This window comes from Polyergus mexicanus, unplaced genomic scaffold (genome assembly GCF_030449975.1).
Source record: "Polyergus mexicanus isolate NDT 795.1 unplaced genomic scaffold, iyPolMexi1.0 SCAF_2, whole genome shotgun sequence".
NCBI lineage: Eukaryota > Metazoa > Arthropoda > Insecta > Hymenoptera > Formicidae > Polyergus > Polyergus mexicanus.
Window position 1 is genome coordinate 1,466,222 of NW_027223322.1, and position 20,879 is coordinate 1,487,100.

The 20,879-nt window shown below is 38.2% G+C and overlaps 2 protein-coding genes across 6 annotated transcripts in view; one reads left to right on the forward strand and one right to left on the reverse strand.

The window, feature by feature from the left end:
* LOC138943016 (uncharacterized) overlaps window positions 1-20,879 on the reverse strand; it is a 129,817-nt gene that overhangs the window by 101,992 nt on the left and 6,946 nt on the right. The window lies entirely within an intron of this gene.
* LOC138943136 (uncharacterized) overlaps window positions 6,381-20,879 on the forward strand; it is a 91,971-nt gene continuing 77,472 nt past the window's right edge. For all 5 annotated transcript variants that reach the window (XR_011448412.1, XR_011448414.1, XR_011448413.1 and 2 more), the window contains exon 1: window positions 6,381-9,548. Coding sequence is in view for 1 of the 5 variants with exons in the window: in XM_070313685.1 (XP_070169786.1) it covers window positions 9,350-9,548 (199 nt within the window). In the remaining 4 variants the exon portion in view is untranslated. The remainder of the gene's footprint in view (window positions 9,549-20,879) is intronic.

Here is a 20,879-nt window from a genome sequence, read left to right on the forward strand (position 1 = left end):
TTTAACGGTTACTTAATAATAAATGATCATATAAATCAAATCAATCGAGCATCAAAATAACACATTTGATTGTACTATTATCTCTGTTATCTCTTGTAATCTCTTAATATCTGTAAATATCATGAAAAAAAGAGAAACTTATTAAAGCGGACATATAGATGATAATATCTGCTTGCTGTGCGCATTTTAATTTTCAAATAAAAAATTTTGCACTTTACGTTTACACGATATTAATATCGTTAATTAAATGAGTAAAACGAGTTAATGTTAATTTATGCACGAATTATAGCCGTCGAACAAAAACATTTTACGGTGAGTTTCTTCAACGGAGGCGTTTAAATTATAAATAATTTCAGTAATGAACAGTAATAAAAGATGATCCGTATGTATGTCAGTGATGCAATGACAACGTCGATGAATTCTTATATCTAACGGGGCACGTTTGCTCCGTTCTATTAGGCACACGTAGGTCAATTTGTCTTTCTAGACGGTGGCGTGTGTTACAACTTGTGCAAAGTACAAAATATGTTACGCTTAGCATCTTAAAAAAAGCTCTCTAAAACCTACAATTTTTATTTTCCTAATATTTATAAGATACAGAGAGAAGCATCGTACGCGATATTTAATTCCAACTTTCAAAAGTATCTATCCTTTTTACTCTCTTTTGCTTCGACATATCGAAAATTAACATTTTGCTTAACATGTTGCGAGTAATCGCTATCAATAACGCAACGATTCATCCGGAAGATTATTGTAAAGATTCAAGATGAATGTCTTGTTAGAGGCTAAAAAGAATTGAGGTATCCGCGATTACGAAATAATGTCGAGTGAAAGGAGAGGAGGACAGCATGACTGGACTACGAAAGGACGTAATATCACCATGTCGAGAGTTCGACGACACGATCGGGGAAGGAATCATAATCTCTATAGATCACGTTCTGCACGAGATGGTTCAACGAACTTGAATCGCTCGCGAAGCGGGGCCGTACTTTTCGGCTTCTATCTTTTTTAAGGTAAGGGAGAAGCAGACGGAATCACGAAGGGAGATAAAGTAACCGAAAGAGAACGACGGGACGATTGATCCTGTGATTGATCATAATGTCCCGTTAATCGTGTTATAATTTTACATTACTCGTAATATTAATCGCGGGCAATTAAATGTAAATACATTAATTTATTTAGATTCAATTAATTTGAATATTGTAAGAAGCGTTTATTTTTCATGTTTAATCTAAAATTGAACTTGTGTAATTTATCTTTGTATCAAAGTTGATTTTTTTCTTTTTTTTTAAGTTTCCTGAAATTAAATTTTTAAATTAATTTTTCTATTTCTTTGGAATAACTTATCTCGTTTCTCCAAATAAGCAACTGTCGATGAATTTTTATTACGACTCGTGAATTTTGTTACGAGGACTATCTTTTCTTTATGTCATTGTTACTGCTGTAGCGTTTTATTGTACTGGCGTTAGATCGAGTCTTCGTTTCGATCGTAACACCGAGCATCCATTTATTACCTCTGGCAGCTATCGCCGATCGAGTGAAACGTTTATCCATCCAGCACGTGCTTTAATAGTAACGCGAGTAACGGTCGAGCGAACGTCGAGAGCGTGCTGATAGATGCACGTAAAATCGGTCAACAAGTAGATAAAATCGCAGGGATTCCAAGAGACAATAACCTTGCGGTTTGCGCATACTTATTGAAACGGGAAGCCGATTGGCTCCGGTCCTCAATCTTTACAGTAAACATCTTGGCATCTCGCCTGTTCTAGCGTTTTATGCAAGATTGTATTTCGGTATTTCAACGTATAATAGAATTTCCATTATTCGAATTAAACTGATATAAACGTTCAAAATAAATTGTCAAGCGAATTTTTGAATAATAAAGCAAATGATAAATTTATATTTGAGAAAAAAATAATAAAGATCTACGAAAAATTAACGGTGTTTTATATTGTTATAAAATATTCGAATAAAGTACAAGAACATTCAAATAATACAGGTTTAAATAACGGAGATTCTACGCGAAATTGCGACATAAGAAAATGAATGTTTAGGACACATGTAGAACATACTATTTACAATACAAAAACACACTTTTACAGTAGCGCGCCTAGCTCCGTATTTACTCGGCTCCGTTTGTTCAGTCTTCGGAGCATGTTACGCATGGTCTCCAATGTCTTGGCACGTCGTTGCGTAAGTAGGATTATTATGCGAGCATGCGACTCGTACCCTTGAAAGCAAACCACAAACAAGCACACGAATGTCGTGTCTCTCTACCTAACTTCTGACGTCATGCTATCGCCATGTTCGACCGAGAAGATGGAAACTCTCGGTGACAGTAGACGCGATTCGCGATATGAAGATAATGCATATTTAGGTCATAGTATATCTTATGACGAAGATACAATTGTTTCTTCAAAATAGCAGCGCCCCGTTTGCTTCTTAACGAAATGCTTCGATTTTTTCCTTGAAATCTTACGCAATGTAACATAATTGCCTCGACAAAATTGGAGTTGTCAAATTTCAGATAATTCAGTTATAAAAATTGTAAAAAGTTTATCTTACATTTTTCGAGATTAAAATCCGTAAATTATATTGCGACTTACAATCCATTTTGAAAATAATATATATGTAAGTACGTTTGTCCTATATCTCAATATTACTAATCATCCACGCACACGCACAATCTTGATTAAATGTTAAATATATCTGACACTGTCTACAGGCGCATCGATAAAACATACCTGACAGATCCGTGGGTAGTGGACGTGAATTATCGCGGTTACTTCCGGAAATACATCATAAAAGAAAAGGGAGTATACGTTCCGGAACCGTATGTTTGAATATATATACGCTTTTTATATGCTTTGTATGCGACGAGGATTGATAAAGTTTTACGAGATACGCAGAAAGCGCATCCATTCAATACGTTGTAGAGAAATCTGTTTTATAATTAGACATAATACATACAGAATTTTTAATAAAAATCTATTTCTCTTCAATATATACTCGTAATTTATTCTTAACGATCTTGAAACGTTATTTTATTTCCCATTTTTTTAATAAATATTTTTAATATCAATTTTTTATATTATCACGAAGAAAGAGAAACTGAAGAGATATAGAAGAGTTAATGTTAAACTTGCGTAGTCAAGTGTGTGTCGTATACGTACAACGATTGTCATATACAACGGAATGAAACTTTATTAACTCACGATGCTATAGCAGCGAAATTTTATGACAAACATTACGGTGCGCGTTATAAACCGGACAAATACCACAATAGGTTCTCTTCTATTCTGATACGAAATACGTTTAAAAAAAAAATGAAGGGAATTTTCAATCGCGCCAATTATTATAATGAAAAAAAAAAAGCAAAACCATACAATCTCGCGTACGCTTTGATGGTTCAACGTTTCGCGAAAGGGATTGAAATCGCGGCATTTAATCGCGCACGAGTCCGCAATCTCTCTCTAAGGTGAAACGACGTATTACTTCGCACGTGTGGAGATAATCCTCGTAATTAGTCTACGAGCTCGGCTGTGCGATCGCCGAGTAAAAAGGATCGCATCAAATTTTACGGTCCTTCATCTCGACTGAATGCGCGACATTTGCGGATCGTTCGCTCTTTTGCGATTTTACGCTTTTTTTTTTTTTTTTTTTTCCTCGGCAGATTTATCGGGCGCCGCAGAATAAAGCGCGTTCTGCGTCGACGTAACCGCAGGGCTCCGAGTAAGTTTATTGCTCCGAGCGTGTCGCGGAAATCATAATTTCATTACGGGATACGACAGTGCATTCCGGCACGCCTTCGACGATGTGATAAATAGAATGCTGCAATTATATTAATTAGATACATTACGGAAGAGCGAGAAGATAGGGCGCTTCGGACAGCTATGAAGCGGTTTATAGATTTATGTGGAGCGACTGTATCTAAGTACAGGGATACACGCTTATCGATTCCTCGATAGCTGCCGCATTCCTGGCCCTAACTGTCTCGGTGTACTTTGTATACGTACACTGTTAATTTTAATTACTTGCGGCACGCGGGAATTTTCCCCATCGGTACAAAGTGAAATACCTACGTATGTTATCAAACAGCCCATGCCTTCCATGTTAATAAAGTCGCGAGACAATAGAGCGTTGATTACATTCCTGCGTTCTGCTGCCAAGTCTATAATGGAGATTATATCACTCTTGTCTCCCCTTACTTTATTCTTAGTAGTTTTTATGCTGTAAGAGAGGCCGTATAGTAAAACAAGACGTTACAATTTATTCGTGCTCTTATTTGCTACGAAACCATTAGACTAAATAATTAATCTGTACAAGATGAGTTTTATAGAGTACCCTGTGATAAGATCTCTGTCTGAGAAATGATTTAATTCGAGATTTAAATCATAATTATTAACTTGACTCGGCTTCTCTCTCATCTCCCCCATGTCTGAAGGATGTAAACCGGTCTTCTAAATCAACCTATTTTATGGATAAAAAATTAAGGGGTACCGTTAAATCATCATTTTGCATTTAAGCGTTAATAAATTATGCTAAAGTACGAAAAATGATCTCGAGGACTTGAAGTCGGACACTCCCAAAGCTTATCCGCTTATCCTTAATAGACTTAGCGACGAATAGTAGAACCGTCAAAGTTTTTAAGAATTTACAGGTCGTTTCACGAAATACGAGTAGGGACGCGAAATGTAAGAACGGAATACTACTATCTGGATAATAGCGGAAATCCTCGCAATTTAAGTAGGTTTATTGCACTGTGCACCGGCTTGCACGCACATATCATCCTGGGATAACGTGGGATAACGTAATAACGAGATTAAATTGTCGCGCGATCCAACATTAACGTAGTACGCGCGCAACAATAAAATTTATTACGACAAACAAACGTATGTAGGATGATATCTACGTATTATTTTAGGAAAAAAAAAAAAAATCTGAATTATATATATTTATCTTTTATAATTATAAAGAATAGTTCTTTCCGATTTTAAATTAAAAAAAAATCTAATGTTATATTCATACACGCAGATATCCGTGATATTGATTCAATCAAGAGCTTCTTGTATAAGATGAGGGAAGTTTTTAAGATTACAATAAACATACCGGTTATATCGAGCCGGTTTGCGATAGTACTTTTTACACGACACTATATTTTCTCGGCACGTTAAAGATTTTCTCTATTTTCACTGATTCCACGGCCAGGAAGTTGTCAGTTTGGGCTTATTACATACCGTAAAGCATAATAGCTCACTTAACTCTATTTTAACGGCGCTCGCTTCCCGCAACGCGTCGACGAACAAAGACGCTCGCGTTTTAACCTTAATTAAATAAAACGCGATGCACATTCGTGCAAAAGTGTATAAACGTATCGACGGTTTAAACATTCATGCGATTACAAAACGCGGCGAAATAATCCGCCACGCCATACTCTAATGGTTGTCCTCAAGAAATTGCTAACTGATGTCAGTTCTATTCCCGATCGAGTCGTTTGGCTAAACGACATCATTTTTGTCGACGGCGAATAAAAGCCAATCGAGATAGCCCGTTTAATTTCGAATAGCTACTGAAACAGCAGAAATGAAATTTCAAATAATTTAATTTATAGAACAATTAGCTATATCTAAGTAATCATAATTTAAAAAAATATTATATATATATATATGTATGTATGTATTTATGTATTTATTTCGATTATATAACTCGATAAATATAATATTTTAAAGAAAAGTACATTGCAACAAAGAAGCGGTTTTTAATTGTATTACAAGATTAGGATTTTCTTTTAATGTAATATATATTTTTATCCTATCGTATTATATAAACGGAGAATTCATTGACTAATTTCTCTCTCTATAATTTTATTATATAACTTTCGGTGTAAAGTTTTATAAATCACACGCAAATAGAATTACATATAAATACATATAATTACATATAAAGTACATCGATGCAACAATTCGGAATCTGTACAAATAATTACCATTTCATTCAATCAAAATATAATATAGTCAGTCAGATTCACAGATTTCTCTCCTCTTTTTTCATATTTTATTATTTACCCCTCTCCCCCTTCCTTTGCTAAAGTTCACCTTCTCGACTTGGAGCGGCGAAGAGACAAGAGGGAGCGAGTGCAAGCAAAATGTAAGCGAGTACGAGCGAGCCGCAAAATCATGAGTATAATGACAAGCGCGCTTGGGAAACGAGAGGGAACGGGCGAGCAAGACGGTGCAACGGGAGAAGAAGAGAGAGAGAGAGAGAGAGAGAGAGAGAGAGAGAGAGAGAGAGAGAGAGAGAGAGAGAGAGAGAGAGAGGAGAGAGGAGAGACAGAACACGCGCGCGATCCGGGCAGCTCGGCCGCGTCGCTCGGCATCGGGCCTCAGTATGCCGCGCAGCGCGCAGGCTCGCGTACACGTTTCGTCTCTCTCTTTCTTTCCTGTCATCTTTCCGCCCGTCTGTGCGTACACGTCTTCTCTCTCTCTCCGTCTATTTTCCTTCCCGTTTCGCGCGCGCATCGCCCGAGTATTCACACGCACGCTCCGTATTCCTCGCGTTATTACGTGCGTGCGTCCGTCCGTCGTACGTGCGCGAGCGCGTGTGCATCGGTCAGTTTGTACGCAGGTACAAACACATCCCGGGACTGGCTCCTCTCTCTCCTTGTTTTTTTTTTTTTTATTTACGTCCGCGCGCCTCTTCCTGCACGCTCTCGTGTGAATAGCGACATTCGCGAGTGTGTGTGTGTGTGTGTGTATATATATATGCGTATGATTCTCTCACTCCCTTTTTTTTTTCTTTATATATGACTACTCGCGCACGAGCGTCGAACGGACAGACAGGTACGCGGAGAACACGTCGTGATCGCGCCACGCCACGCTAGTAAGCCGAGCCGAGTAAAAACGGAGTACTCGTTAGTAGTACGTCGTGCGTTTCTTCGCACGAGGAAGGCGCGTCCGAGAGTCATCCCCGTGCAGGTGGACAATTCGGTGTCCCTTTTCGCCGAGGGCCCTTTCGAAATCGACGAGCGCGTCCGACGATGTTCGCGCGGCGACGACTCGCGGCGTCGCGCGACCCACATACACGGTGACACGGTGACACACGGGGCGAAAGTGATCGGGACGGGAGTGGACGCGGGAAAATCGAGAGCCGTCGTTGCTGTTCACTGACAGTGTACGTAACAGCGGGGGAGAAGAGAAACGAAGAAGCGCGAGTGTGTATACGAATGGACGGGTATAGATGAACGAACTAACGAGCGAGTGTAACGGTGGAACGTTGCGAAACTCCTCCTCGGGGCTGAGACGTGGCACGAAATGAAGCGAGCGTATCCGCGAGCGATCGATAACTATAGCGGCACTATAGGTCGACTCGATGAATAGCAAGCGGCTACCAGGCAACCCAACCTAACGGACAACGCGTGACCTCCAGGAGCGGCGCGGCGGGATACGGTAGACAGGTTCGCCGCCGATCCCAATCCGCTCGACGACGATATAGAGAGAAAGTCGCGCCACGTTTTTCTACGCACTCGGAGAAAAAGCGCGTTGGCATTTCTGCGAGGGACAGCGAAGAAAGAAAAAAAAAGAGAGAGAGAGAGAGAAAGGGAAAGGGAGAAGAATGCGCGATGCTCGGGAGACCGCGATTTTCCACGGCCGCGACTCGACGATAGAACCAAACCAACCGTCGTCGATGATCGCTCGGTGATTGTCGGGATCGACCAACGATCGATCTAACGCGCCGGTACCCCCTCCCCCCCGGAAGATTCCTGAGAACGGCCGAGACGGAACGTCCGAAGCGGAACGCGGACGGAGAGGATTAAAAAGCGAAGAGGAGAGACAAACGGAAGAAGGGAAAGAACGAATAAAAAAGAGACAGAGAGAGCGAGATAGAGGGACGGAAGGGGCGGTGAAAGGAAAACGGAGAAAGAAGATATCGTATTTTTAGCAGCGCCGCTTTGCACGTCGCAAAAACCGGTTTCACGGAGTCCGCTGCGAAGGGAACCGATAGCCTTCGCGAAGGGTTTTTCGAGAGAGAGAGAGAGAGATATGATACGTATGTAGATGATAAAGGCCCGCGCGCGTTTCTTCCCGTCGAGATAGATATAGCAGGAAGAGAGAGATAGAGAGAAAACGCATACACTTATCAGGCTCTTTTAGAGACAAAGATCCCTTCGCTCAAAAATATATGACACGGATCTCTTAAAATTGGATAAAATAAAATGAGATAAGGACATATTTTTCCCCGAAAAAAAAGAAAGAAAGAAAGAAAGAAAAGAAAATAGCGCGCGATACATCCAAGATTCCGCGTATGTGAATGATCGTGAGAAAGACGAGAGAGGAAGCAGAATGACGTACGCTCACATACACGTACGCGAGGAATGTGGAATTTCGCTTAATCCGATACGCGCGATTCTCTTCTACCCCGCCGCACCTTGCTCGCCCCCGCCGTCCCGCGCTCTCCCCCAACCGTAACCACCTCCGCCGCTCCTCGCTCCTTCGCGACACCGGTTATCGATCGCATGCGTGCGTACGAGACAACGCGGTTAATAGGAGATTCGATTATCGACCGCGACGACAACGACAAGGACGAGGAGACTTCAAGATTAAAGGCTCGCCAACCTGACACCGGTTGGCACCGTACACGGAATCGTCAGGGTTTCTGATAAATCAAGGACACACGAGACAGACAGGATGAAATTCCACAAACGCTACATTTCTTCTTATCAAGAGAGCTATCGATGAATCAGTTGGAGTGATATCTATGCACAGAGGAGTGCCCGATATAGAGTAAACAAAAGATTAATCCGATTGATTCAGTGAAACTTTATTTATCCGGAATATGAGTACGTATCGTATTAATCTGTGATTGAGAAACAAAAGTTAATGGAATAATTAACGAAGGATGGATGAACATTTCTCATTTCTCAACGACGAGCAGTGACCGACGTTAAATGAGAAAATCGATATCCACCGGCAGTATCGAATCGCACGCGAAGCGCTTAATTTCCGGTCACACCGTACGCAGCACGCTCAGTATCGGTGAAATTAAATCTGCCTGTAATCAATCGATACCTCCGAGACGAAGAACGATCGTCGCGAATCGCACTCGTCGGTCTACGCGCAATCTTTACACGATTTACGCAATATTACATACATATCGTCGGTAAAAAAATACGTCGGGCAGATCAATGTAAACACGCGATCGATCCGGGGCCTCTCGCTATTATCCGTGCGGATCGTTCCTCCGCGACATCGTCCGCGATCATCCACGGCAAGAAGAGTAACGTTCTCGGGCGGGAGCCGAGTCGCCAGGATCGATAGAATTACGTTCGCGGAGAATACGAACGGCATGAAGAATGGCAACCGATTCTCCGAGCACTCGTCAGGGCGGTGTGAGGGCGGTCGCCACGACGACTACCGATCCGCAGCGGAGCGAGAAGCGCGCCGTCGCGGCGCGGGGCGCCGCCGGCGCGCTGGCCCTCAGCGTCGTGGCTCTGGTCGTACAATCGGCGGCCACCGCGACACCCGCCTGGGGATACTTCACCAATCCTGACGGTGAGTCACACCGGCAGACGCGCGTGATCGGTTTTGTCAATTAAGGTTGCGTGAGTCATTTTGCAAATAAGCCATTTCTTCCTCGCGATCTCATTCGCCGGATCTCCCTTGTCTTTTTGTCAAAGTTCTTACAATTAGTTTCACTCCGCGCGTGATAAAGAATATTTTTTTATCGTCGAAGAAAGACACGCCCGATTGAGGTCCCAGTCTACTCTAGCGGTATGAAAAATTAATGATTTTTCTAGAAATTTCTTTTTGAAGAATTTTAAAAATCGATCACTTTGACGTTTAACATATGTTTTTATTGATGTTTAAACGGTGCATCAATATTTTTTAATCTTGGATATTTAATTTTTTCGTTTGTTTGTTTGTTTAACGCGAATCTAACATGCGTTTAATATGCGAATCTAATATTTCAAAAATGCACGATTCGCGATGACATATATGCTGCTCCTTGTGTAATTATCTGAAGTAAAAAAAAAAAAAAAACTCGACCGTAGGATATTTTTGGAATACTGAACCTAAATTTCATTAGAAAAAATAAAAAAATAAAAAGCTTTATTTTAAAATCGGATATTTCAATTTTACTGAAATTTTTTTCATTCCTTAAAGATTAAAAAAATATTAAATTTAACAGACAATTTCGCGAGAAGCAATACGTCACATCGTCGATTCTCCCGCCTGATTTATATCAACCTGATGTCTATTCTTATTAACTGTCTGTATATACTAGAGGATTTTTCCCGTTCAAAATGGATTAAATATATTAAGTTTTTGAACACGCCACGTTAAATATCCAAGATTTAAAAATATTAATATATTATTTAAATATGAATAGAAACATGTAACAATTTATTGTCACAATTTACTTCACAAAAGATTTCTAAGACTCTGAAAAAACTGAGAAAAGGGGAGAATATCGTTTAATTAAGTTTTAATTAAGCGCATATACAATAATGAACGACGAGATCTCGAGTTGCGTTGATACTAAGAATTAAGAAAATCTGCTTAGAGTTGCCATCTCTTCTTATAGGCTATTATTGTGTTATGATGAAGGGGGAAAAGGGAGAGAAGGGTGGGAATTGAATTAGCATCGACCGTTGATGCTCTATAATTAAGGCCAGCTTTACTACTTCTCTTCTAGCGATATACATATAATATTGATATTACAATATCCCGTGCAAGACATATGCGATACATTATTTCACACGACAGGTAATAGGAAATGTAAAGTTGTATCGTTCCGTCTTGTATACGTTCGCGCATCTCGCAGGATGATCGATAGTGGAGAGTCTTGTTTCGTCGGTGCACTCATTAGCGATGCAGGTCTTTAAGCACGTTAACGGGATTATGTCAAAGGACGTTAGATTACGCTTAGATTGGATTTATCTTCGTACGTGATAAATGAACAAACCGATATTGTATCCGGGATAACGATCTAGTTGATCGAACGTAACGCGCGAGATAATACATTGGGGTTTTTTTTTCTTTTTTTTTTTTCAAGATTTTATATTATGCGAATAAATTAAAAGCTTTATTACCTTTCCTTCAAAATCTTAATTCATCGCAATAAATCAACTAGAATATTTAAAAATTCTATTTAAAATTTCTTATCACATTTGTGCTGTTACGTTATTTGTTTCATAAAAATTGCGTATCCGCAATCCATAAATTATATTTTGCTCGTGTATTATCGTACAATTAATCAAATATATTCCACAAGTTTTGAGACATACGATTACGATTTAAATTTTTCGCACGCCCAAGTTATTCATAATGTGAAGATGATGGTCATCGCGACTGTAATATCGTGCAAGTTACAATTTACGCTTCTTCATTAAACATCTCGAGAAACACGTGCTCGGGAATGCAGCATTATCGGCGCCATTACGTTATTTCTCGCGACGCGGCCATCGAGAGGCGCAAGTAGAGCGTGTTAAATAGCGTTCGAAGAGCCAGAAACACATTTTCCCCGTACTGTTCATTCATATATTCAGCCCAGCAGAATCAAAACGCGCCTGCCGGCCGGTGATTCTCCCCCTCTCGGTGGACGCGCGATTTTACGGAGTTGTAGTAAAGGCTTGACCCGATTCAGCGCATGCACGCGGTTTCCCGTATGCATCTAGTCAATTAATTCTAGCGGCTCGTTTTTACAACAGGCGTTACGAGCGCCGTCGCTTTTCCACGTCCACCTCCCGGACCCGTTTCTTTCTCGGTTAATTATTACGGTAACGGAGTTGGAGTCTCGGCCTTCGACTTTAACGCGGTCTTTTTCTAGTCGCGCGCAATTTCCATTACGAAATTGTGTGCGCTCTCAAAGTCCACAATGATGTTTCCTGGTTAACGAGAGCAATTTCTCGCTCGTGCTTATATCACTCGTTATTATTACGCATGGTCTCTCTCTCTCTCTCTCTCTCGCTTACGCGTGATCATTTGTGGATGCCGATTATTTTTATTATTATATGTATTTAAAATTTAAGTAGAGTAATTCTGATTAATTTCCAAGCTTCTTATTATATATATATATTTTTTTTAAATTTACTTTGTATGTTATTTATATTTATTTCATTTCCCTTTATCTTGATTTTTGGTGATCAAAGAAAGTAAAAAAATGTCAAGGGAAAATTATCATTAAACTAAAATATTCTCTTTAAAATTATCTATCGCAATATTATGTGAATATCAAGAGTTTCGTACTCTTAATGTACCTATCTATGAATTTTTTCACATCTGGACCATCTGTGTTACAAGAGTACCGTAAACCGTAAAGACTTATTCAAAGCGAGAAGCTTCAAGTGACTTGAAGTATACGATCAAACAAGCGCGCGTACACACACGCACGCACACACACACACACACACACACATATCGTTTTCTCGTCTTCTTCGCGGTGCATAATAAACGCGTCGTCGCGATGCTCATTATCTATTATATGATATAAAGGCGCGTTTCAAGGAACGATGACGACGAGACGTTGCTCAATATACGACGACGGCTCTCTCGGAAACCGATAACGCGCGGTTTCCTTGCGTTAAATATACAACGGCACACGTAATCCCTTATATTCCGCGTAAATTGACACCGGAGTAATATCGCGCGTAATCAACCCGTAATCATCTCCGACGCGACTCTTGCGTTCGTGCCATTATCGCTCCAACAGGATAATGATCCTAAGAGAGCTCTCGCTGAAATTTTCAATGGCGCACGCGAAACCAAAGCTGGTACGTAAGAACGTACGTTTCCCATACGCGCGATTCCCATCGTTTCCCGTCACCACCACCATCGTCTCGCCGGCTCTCTCCGATTTATTCTCGGCGTCGTGTGTAGACACGCGTATCGAGGAGCATCGCGGAAAGGGAAATAATGCGACCGCCGTCGTCGCCGCAAAGGTTCCTCTTTCGTTCCGGGGTAAGAAAAATCCGCGGAGATAAAAGTGCCGCGCGCGCGCGCGCGCGTCTCGCCAAGAGACACACGCTCCCCACACTCATCGTCGTTCGATAAACTCGTGGCCCGCCTATCGACTCACGCACACGCGTGGTGCACGCGAGAAACGCGGCTTTGTGCGTACGACAGGTGTGCGATACCATATGTCGCCGCCGTGAAATATCGGGCGCGGATGTATTTATACAGGATGTTCCTCAAGTAGACCGCCAACTTTGGTGGCACATTTTATTCAAGACGAAGATTGAGAGGGATCCATAATTAATTTTAAAAAATATATCAACGTACATATATATACACACTTGCGAAAGAAAATTTTTGAAAATTTATCAAAAAAAAAGAAGAAAATTCCTTCAAACTTCTACGAGTGTCCTAAAGCGTTCCTGCAAGCTCTTATCGCAAGAAAAATTTATCACTCGGAAAATGACGATTTTTTTCCTGATCTATGACCTCAAGCCGAGTAGTAGAAACATGCTCCCAGAGTTTAGCGACCTATTTCAGGGACACCCTCTACACGCATAGGCACGTCCGCGTTCGCGCACAGGTACGCCAGGTATGTAGCTATACGTGATGAGAGCCCTCGCACGTTTCACAGGTGCGCGCAGATTCACAGGTGGGCGCAGGGAATGCTGTTACGCACGCGCACTCGAGTCGCGCGTAACGCGAGAGCGACGATGCGCATAGGGAAGCTGTTAATTACGAACCGAGAGACGGGTCTGACGGAAATGTTCCGCGATGAGAGTCGATAAGGCCACGAACAACGCGACACACGCATATTTCTCTCGGTCGCATAATTATTGCTCGCGGATCGATGATTACGTAATATTTCCGCAAGCTGTCCTTTTTATCACGTATTTGATTCTAAAATATTGCTATAATTTGTAATCAGGGTTTGTAATCATTGACATTATAATGTTATGTTATAAGCGTTGTTATTTATTACGAGTAATATTTGCCCCGATCGGTGATTTTATATTCTGATAGACTTTTTTTTTTTCGTAAAGTATCGAGTCGATCTTTTTTTCAAAACAAAAATTTAATAGAAACTTTTTCTGCTTTGCTGTAACTCGTTGGTCTTCAATTCTATGGATTATTTTAAATTAAGTTTCTACATGAGGTAATCTATTTCGTTACTTAAGTAGAGATTAAACTTATGTTAAACTAGAAATTTTTTCGTCGCTCGAGGGATTTCCGTTTCGATTTTTAAAATTGAAAAACTAATTGCTATGTCGCAAACATCTAACGGCATTGTTACAATATGTCATCGATCCAAGCTCTCACTTCCAATCTATTGTAACAAAATTCACGTAAAAGCATCACATTGTATTGTTCACGGGATGTTAAATCCGATTCGTCAAAAATACATTTTTTTTTTCCATCTAGATTGTGTATACATACATGACACGTGTATGACACATATACATGCAAGGACATGTAATCTAAGCTGCATTTACAATCTCGTGTGCATAGCTGTATCATAATACGCTCGTATTTCTAGTAAATATTTCTTCAGAAACTAATAAAATAATTTTTAATTAAAAAGATGAAAATTTAATCAAAAGATTAAATCTATTGTGTCTTGAAAATTCACGACCGCAATTTTCTTGTATACGTACGCGAATTAAAATTAGGAGTTTGTTCAGTAATTAACTATTCTATTCACAAGCGATATCTTAATTTTTACTACGATAGATTTGGAATCATCGAATCTTTTTAATGGGTCGCGTTTATCTTTATTAATCAATTACCCAAGTTATTAATTATCCAAGGCAACACGGTGCAAAACGAGCTTTTAGTCACTTGGTTTTCTTGTTTGTCCATTACATTCGGGAACCATCGTTGATCGATGGAATTCACCACTCTCATGTCAGATGACGCGTGATGGCCGACTCGTATAACGATAAAACGAGCATGCCGCGACGCGTGTATACGTGCGTGCGTGCGTGCGTGCGTGCGTGGTATATAGAAAGAGAGAGGCAAAAGGTACCGCTATATGCCGGGGCCCGAGAGTCTTCGAGCCGGGAGTGCAACGGCCTTTACCTGGCTCTCCCTCATCCTATTCTCTCTCTTTTTCTCTCTTCCTCTCTTTCGAGGCTCCCGCTCTCTATGCGATCTTTCTCTAAAAATTACAGTCCGCGCGCGCGGGAGTTTCGTTCACCGGCACAAAGAGTCTCGTACGTAACGGAATACGGTGCATTATTATGAGAAATCTCCGTTTAAGTGTTTCATCGAGTTATGAAACGCCCTTTCAAATTCGGTTCACGTCCTAAAATTTCTTCGTTTCGCAAGATTCTTGAGCAACTATAATATGAAGCAATATTTTCTGACTTTACACATTGCGATAACGTAACAATAAATTGTAACGTTGTAATGTATTTTTTGAAACCATCTAATATTTAATGTAATAATGAACTTGTAATATGTTTTCTTATATATAATAGAAAATTTTTCATAATAAATCTTATGTCGGTATAATCTATTACAAATTAATTAAAAGTAATTTAATTCTTAAGTGATTTAAAATTACTGTAGATATTTACGCGAGCGAAAAAAATGATTAAAAACTAATGTGTGAGATATTATGGAATACTAATCAAATGACTAAATATAAAAACATAAGAAAATGTTTCGATATCACTTTTATTTTAATTTATTTATCGCAATTATTTCTAGAATATATTTCACTCATATTTATCTTTCTTCAATCATGATAAAAATGGGAAATATTATAATTAGACACATTAATTTTATAATTTCATTATCTTTTTATATAATTATGGAAAATGTAGTTTCTGTGTTATTTTAACATGGCTATCCAGATGCCATAGAAGAAAATTTTTACAGCGCGTCTAGAAACAGCTCCTTTTTCGCTTATCATCGTTATGTTCGTGGTCTCAATTACGATATATTTCCACGTTAATGTAATGTGTGAAAATGTATGAAAATACCCACCAAAGCAATCCGATAACGTAATCCAGGAAGGATAAGGGAATATGAACGACATCAATCGTATCGTTTGCACTCAAATATACAATAGCTACGCAATCGCAACTCAATCCGTTTTATCGCCTACAAAGCAAATCGCTGCATCCGTCGTAATCACGAACTGAGAATTGTGCCATAGCGATCAAAATTCATTGGCATAAGTTACGATATGTTTATGACATGTCTTTAATAGACTGTTGCATATGTCAAACGTACGAATCGGTTAATCTGATATTTGCGAGGCTAAAGGAGCATATATGAAGTTTAGCAATGAGAGAAAAAGAGAAAGAGAGAAAGAAAGAAAGTTATATCATTCTTTTAATCTCTATTAATCTTTGATCATTCAAGAAGAACGTAAGAATTAGGCATTTAGGAGGCATTAATATTTCTATCTCGGCTTTAAAATTATAAAGACGATACTCTTACATATCTAGTTATGACTATTTAACGATGATTGAATTGCATAAAAGAAATTTATGGAAACCTTGTTGAACAGTATGTGAAAATACCGTCTGAAAAATAATCTTTTTATTAGATATAACATAAAAAAATCGATATTAAATGAGAGAGAGAGAGAGAATTATGTAAAGGATATTTGTGTATTATAATTATAGACATCACGCAAACAATATTTTTTTTTAGTCCTGTATAATTGTTACACCTATCGAACAATATTTTCTATTTAAATCAAATATTTTACAAAAATACTAAACTCAACTTTTATTTATTAATATATTAATTATAATCGTTAATTTATTTCAAAATTTTCTGATAATCAATAATGATAGATTTTATATTTTTTCGATATGTATATTACATCAAAGATTTTTATATACATATTTTGTATTTTATTATTAAAGTTTAAAAAAGAAACGTATTCCATTTCCATTAATAGTCATCGACCATTAATATCTTTTCCAATCCAACGATAATTCGAATAATTATCAATTGTGTGTAAGAGAATTGAAAAGGTGTGTATTATAATAAACACAAATATTGACTTTGCATTTTTCATGAAGATGCATTTACGTAAGCATCAACATGCTTTGCTTATTCGAATACCCTTGTCTTGAAATTCGTGGAATTCCAAGAATTTCTCCTACGGCAAATTCCTACATTCATTTCGCGTGGGCGTTTACTGTTATATTACGTAATTATAGATTTATGAAGTAAATTTCAATTTCGGAAAGAATGTATTTCAAGTTTCGACAATACATTGTATACGTATGACTATTGTGTGGGTGATGTAATTACAGGTAGAGCAGACAGAGTAGGCGTATTTTATTACGGCACATTATTTGATAATAATGGCAATCACATTAATTATATATAACACGCGGCTTTCAGCCTTTGTATTTAATTATAATAAAAAATTTAAAAGATATTTTTTTTTTTAATTTAGATTAAATTTTTGTGCATAATAAAGGTCAGTAATGAACATTTAAAATACATATATAAATTATTTATAAACCATTAAAACACAAGGAAAATAGAAACTACAAAAGCAATTTTTATAATTATTTCTTGACAGGTCTTTTTGAAATATGAATCTATGCTATGTGATTGAAACTTTAGATATAAGATCCAAAAATCTCACGAAATTTATCGAATCCAAAGGAAAAAGTTCGATTACACCGAGATAATTAAAATTGAACTCTCAAAGTCTGTAAAAAAGTAAAAAATTCTTATCAAGCATTGACCGAGAGAAATCGTTCAAACCCGTAAAAAAAAAAAAAAGAGAGAGAGAGAGAGAACTGCTATTGTTTCTAGTCTTTTTCCGTTATAGTTTCTAGATTTTTATCTTTATCCTTCTTTGAAATTAGTTGTAATTAAAGAAAAGCACATTTTCCCATAATTTTTTTCTCGCGTTCAATTATAACACGCATTCGATGAATAAAAATATCCTGTTAAATCCTTGCGACGGAAAATTTAAACGGTTTACACAAAGATATAATAAAAAATATTATTACTGCGATATGTTAGCGATGTGTTTTAAATCGCAATTTACAAGACCAGAGAAAAAAAAAGAAAAACGTTATCAATTGCTATTTTTCTTCCGTGATATAGCTCGTAAATTCTTAATGTTCTACAGTAGCCGTCGTCGAAGAATGATATTTTGCAGTTGGTTTTGTTATGCAACATCAGGAAAAGTCGCACCAACGTTAAGTCGCAAAATTAAACGATATTAGTTTCACGGCAAAGTATATACGACACAGGTCACATTTTGCGATGCAAATTTGCGTCGCGTTTGTTAGACGATAAATCGCCTTTACCCGTCTCACAGAGAAGTTCTTCGGGAGTTCAACATCCGGCGCACGGGGCCGGAAGTGCGCAACTGTGGACTGCATAGGGAATGTATGTTGTGCACACATACGATCGCCGTGTGTAACCGGCGCTCGATGCACTTTCATAGTTGCAGCAAGATCCGCGTTTGCACGCTCACCTTTCTCGTACGGATAATTGCATCTCGTTGTCCGTAATAATCCACGAGACTTAATGGCGGGAATCAAGGGAGTTACGGCGAAAACGGCCTTTTTTTTTTTTTAATATATATATTGAAACATTTCTTGAAACAATTTCTTAAAAATATATAAAAGTCTTCCTATAGAATTATTGTATGTGAATAGAGATATTTCCATTCTCAAGAAAAACTAACGTAATAATATGAAAGGCAAAAATGAGCTTTTGTCGCAAATAATAGATCGAGACGAATATGGTATCTTTTTTATAATAACGTAATTGTGATATAATTTGATATAATCTTCTCGCAGAATGTTTTATGTTTTCCCTTTTGGCAATCATTGAAAAACATTTTTAGTAAACGTTATTGTACGAATTGCATTACTCGTTTGAGATATATAAAAGATCAAAATATGATTTACAGTTTTGTCAAATATTTTTCATTTTGAATTTGATTTCGCATTCACGAAAATTAGAATCGTCAAGTTATGAGAAAGGAATTCAACAGCGTGATAGACGAAAGCAGGAAATTATGGGTTTGTGCTTCGGAAGCTCTATCGAGGTGGGCTGCTATTGCTATAATCCCATGGAATATAATTGAAAAATTATAGCAATGAAAGGTTGCTCTCACGAGCCGCGAATTCTTTCTCTGATCCTAGAATCTTATGGCCCCACTTGCACCTCATATTTAACGCCTCATATTTAACGCCTCATATTTAACGGCTGTTTGATTTTTACATCCGCGAGACGAATAATATTGTACACGATTTTTGTACGTGAGGGAAATAAAACTCAAAAGCTGATAAGAAATGGCATATGAATAAGAGTCTTGATCGCTACGACGTCATATTTTACGATACTGTCAACCTTCATTGTGAATGATGAGTCGAAGGTTTCATGTGAATTGCAAGTGAAATCATATTCTCAAACCATTTTTCAATGGACATCGATTCCAGTAATCACAAACCGCATATCATATCATTCCTACAACTATATACTACGCAACTTGACTTTTATGAATTACTTACTTAATACCTATCGCTCGTCCAAAACCAATGCACGCGAATATAAAAATTGTCACGGGAAAAATTGAGAAGAGAGATTATAAAAAATATAAATCATTGACGTGTCTTATTATTTTGAAACGAGCGATTAATATATGATAGAGATCGCATCGAAGAACCTTTTTCATTAGATTAGAAGGGAAAATCAATAAATCGATCTTTTTACAGAAATTTGAGAAAGAAGCGAAATCTCTACGAATTTTTATATACGTTCCTAAATCCAAATAAAATTTCGTAGCACATCGTTACCAACAGATTTTTTCGAGATAAACCGACGGATATGGCGCCATGCGCGTTTCGTAATGATTGCAAGCGGGCAGGCTACACCCAGGTCATGGTTCGCATGTTCGTGACGATCGTGACGCCGAGATCTGCAGGATGTCATGTCGATAATAGTCCGTATTTAGCATAGATCGGTATCATTACAATGGTTAATCGTTAGAACGGCAAGACAACGTGGCTCTCTTCGCTTCTTCCCTACTCTTCCTAAACCGTTAGAAGCTAAGATGCAACATGGGCCAAGACGAATAAAAACGATGGCGAGAGGTGAAATATGTAATGTCTTACGTGTGATGTATTAATAATAACGTTTTTTTTTTTTTTTCACATTATAACCGGAAATAATTATTTTACGCGTCCTGAAAGATTCGTATTACATTTCGATTTATTAGACACACACAATGAAAATACTAGATGTGTCGTATTTTTGTTGCGAAATACAAAATGTCTCGTGATATGTTGAATCGTGTCATTCGATTTTATTGGATATCCCGACTATTGATTGGAATTCGCAAAATAGACATCGGATATACCGATATTCGTTGCAGTGTGTTAACTCGTATAAAGTTCCGAACTCTATTTGTTTTTGCAATTTATGAATACACGCGGAAGCATTCATCGAGATGGAAGGCGGTGAATGCAGGCTCACCTATATCGTAGCGATATATCGTTACCGTATCATTGAACGGATATGTCGTGCATTCTCGGAAACGTACGAGCACTATGCAATAACCATCGTGCGCATTTCATGCAATTGTCAGTAACAAGCCCGCGGCGAAGGAGGAGGGTGGGAGGGAGATACAAATGACGAATATTCAAGTCAGGTTTAACCGTTGCTGGAAATTTTCTAACCGTTGCAAAATTGCTATTACTTTAACATCGACAAGTGAATATAAACACATCAATTGTTTTTATTCAATATTTTTCCGATAAATTATCGTCTATTTCTTTTTTTCCTTTTTATTCGTATTTTCAATTATTATTTGCGATTTATTTTTGATTTAATTTAACGAATTTTCGAAATCGCAATTAAATTATGGTTCACAATTAAATTAACAGTTATGGATATTTTTTTTTAATTTATCATCTAATCGCCGAAATT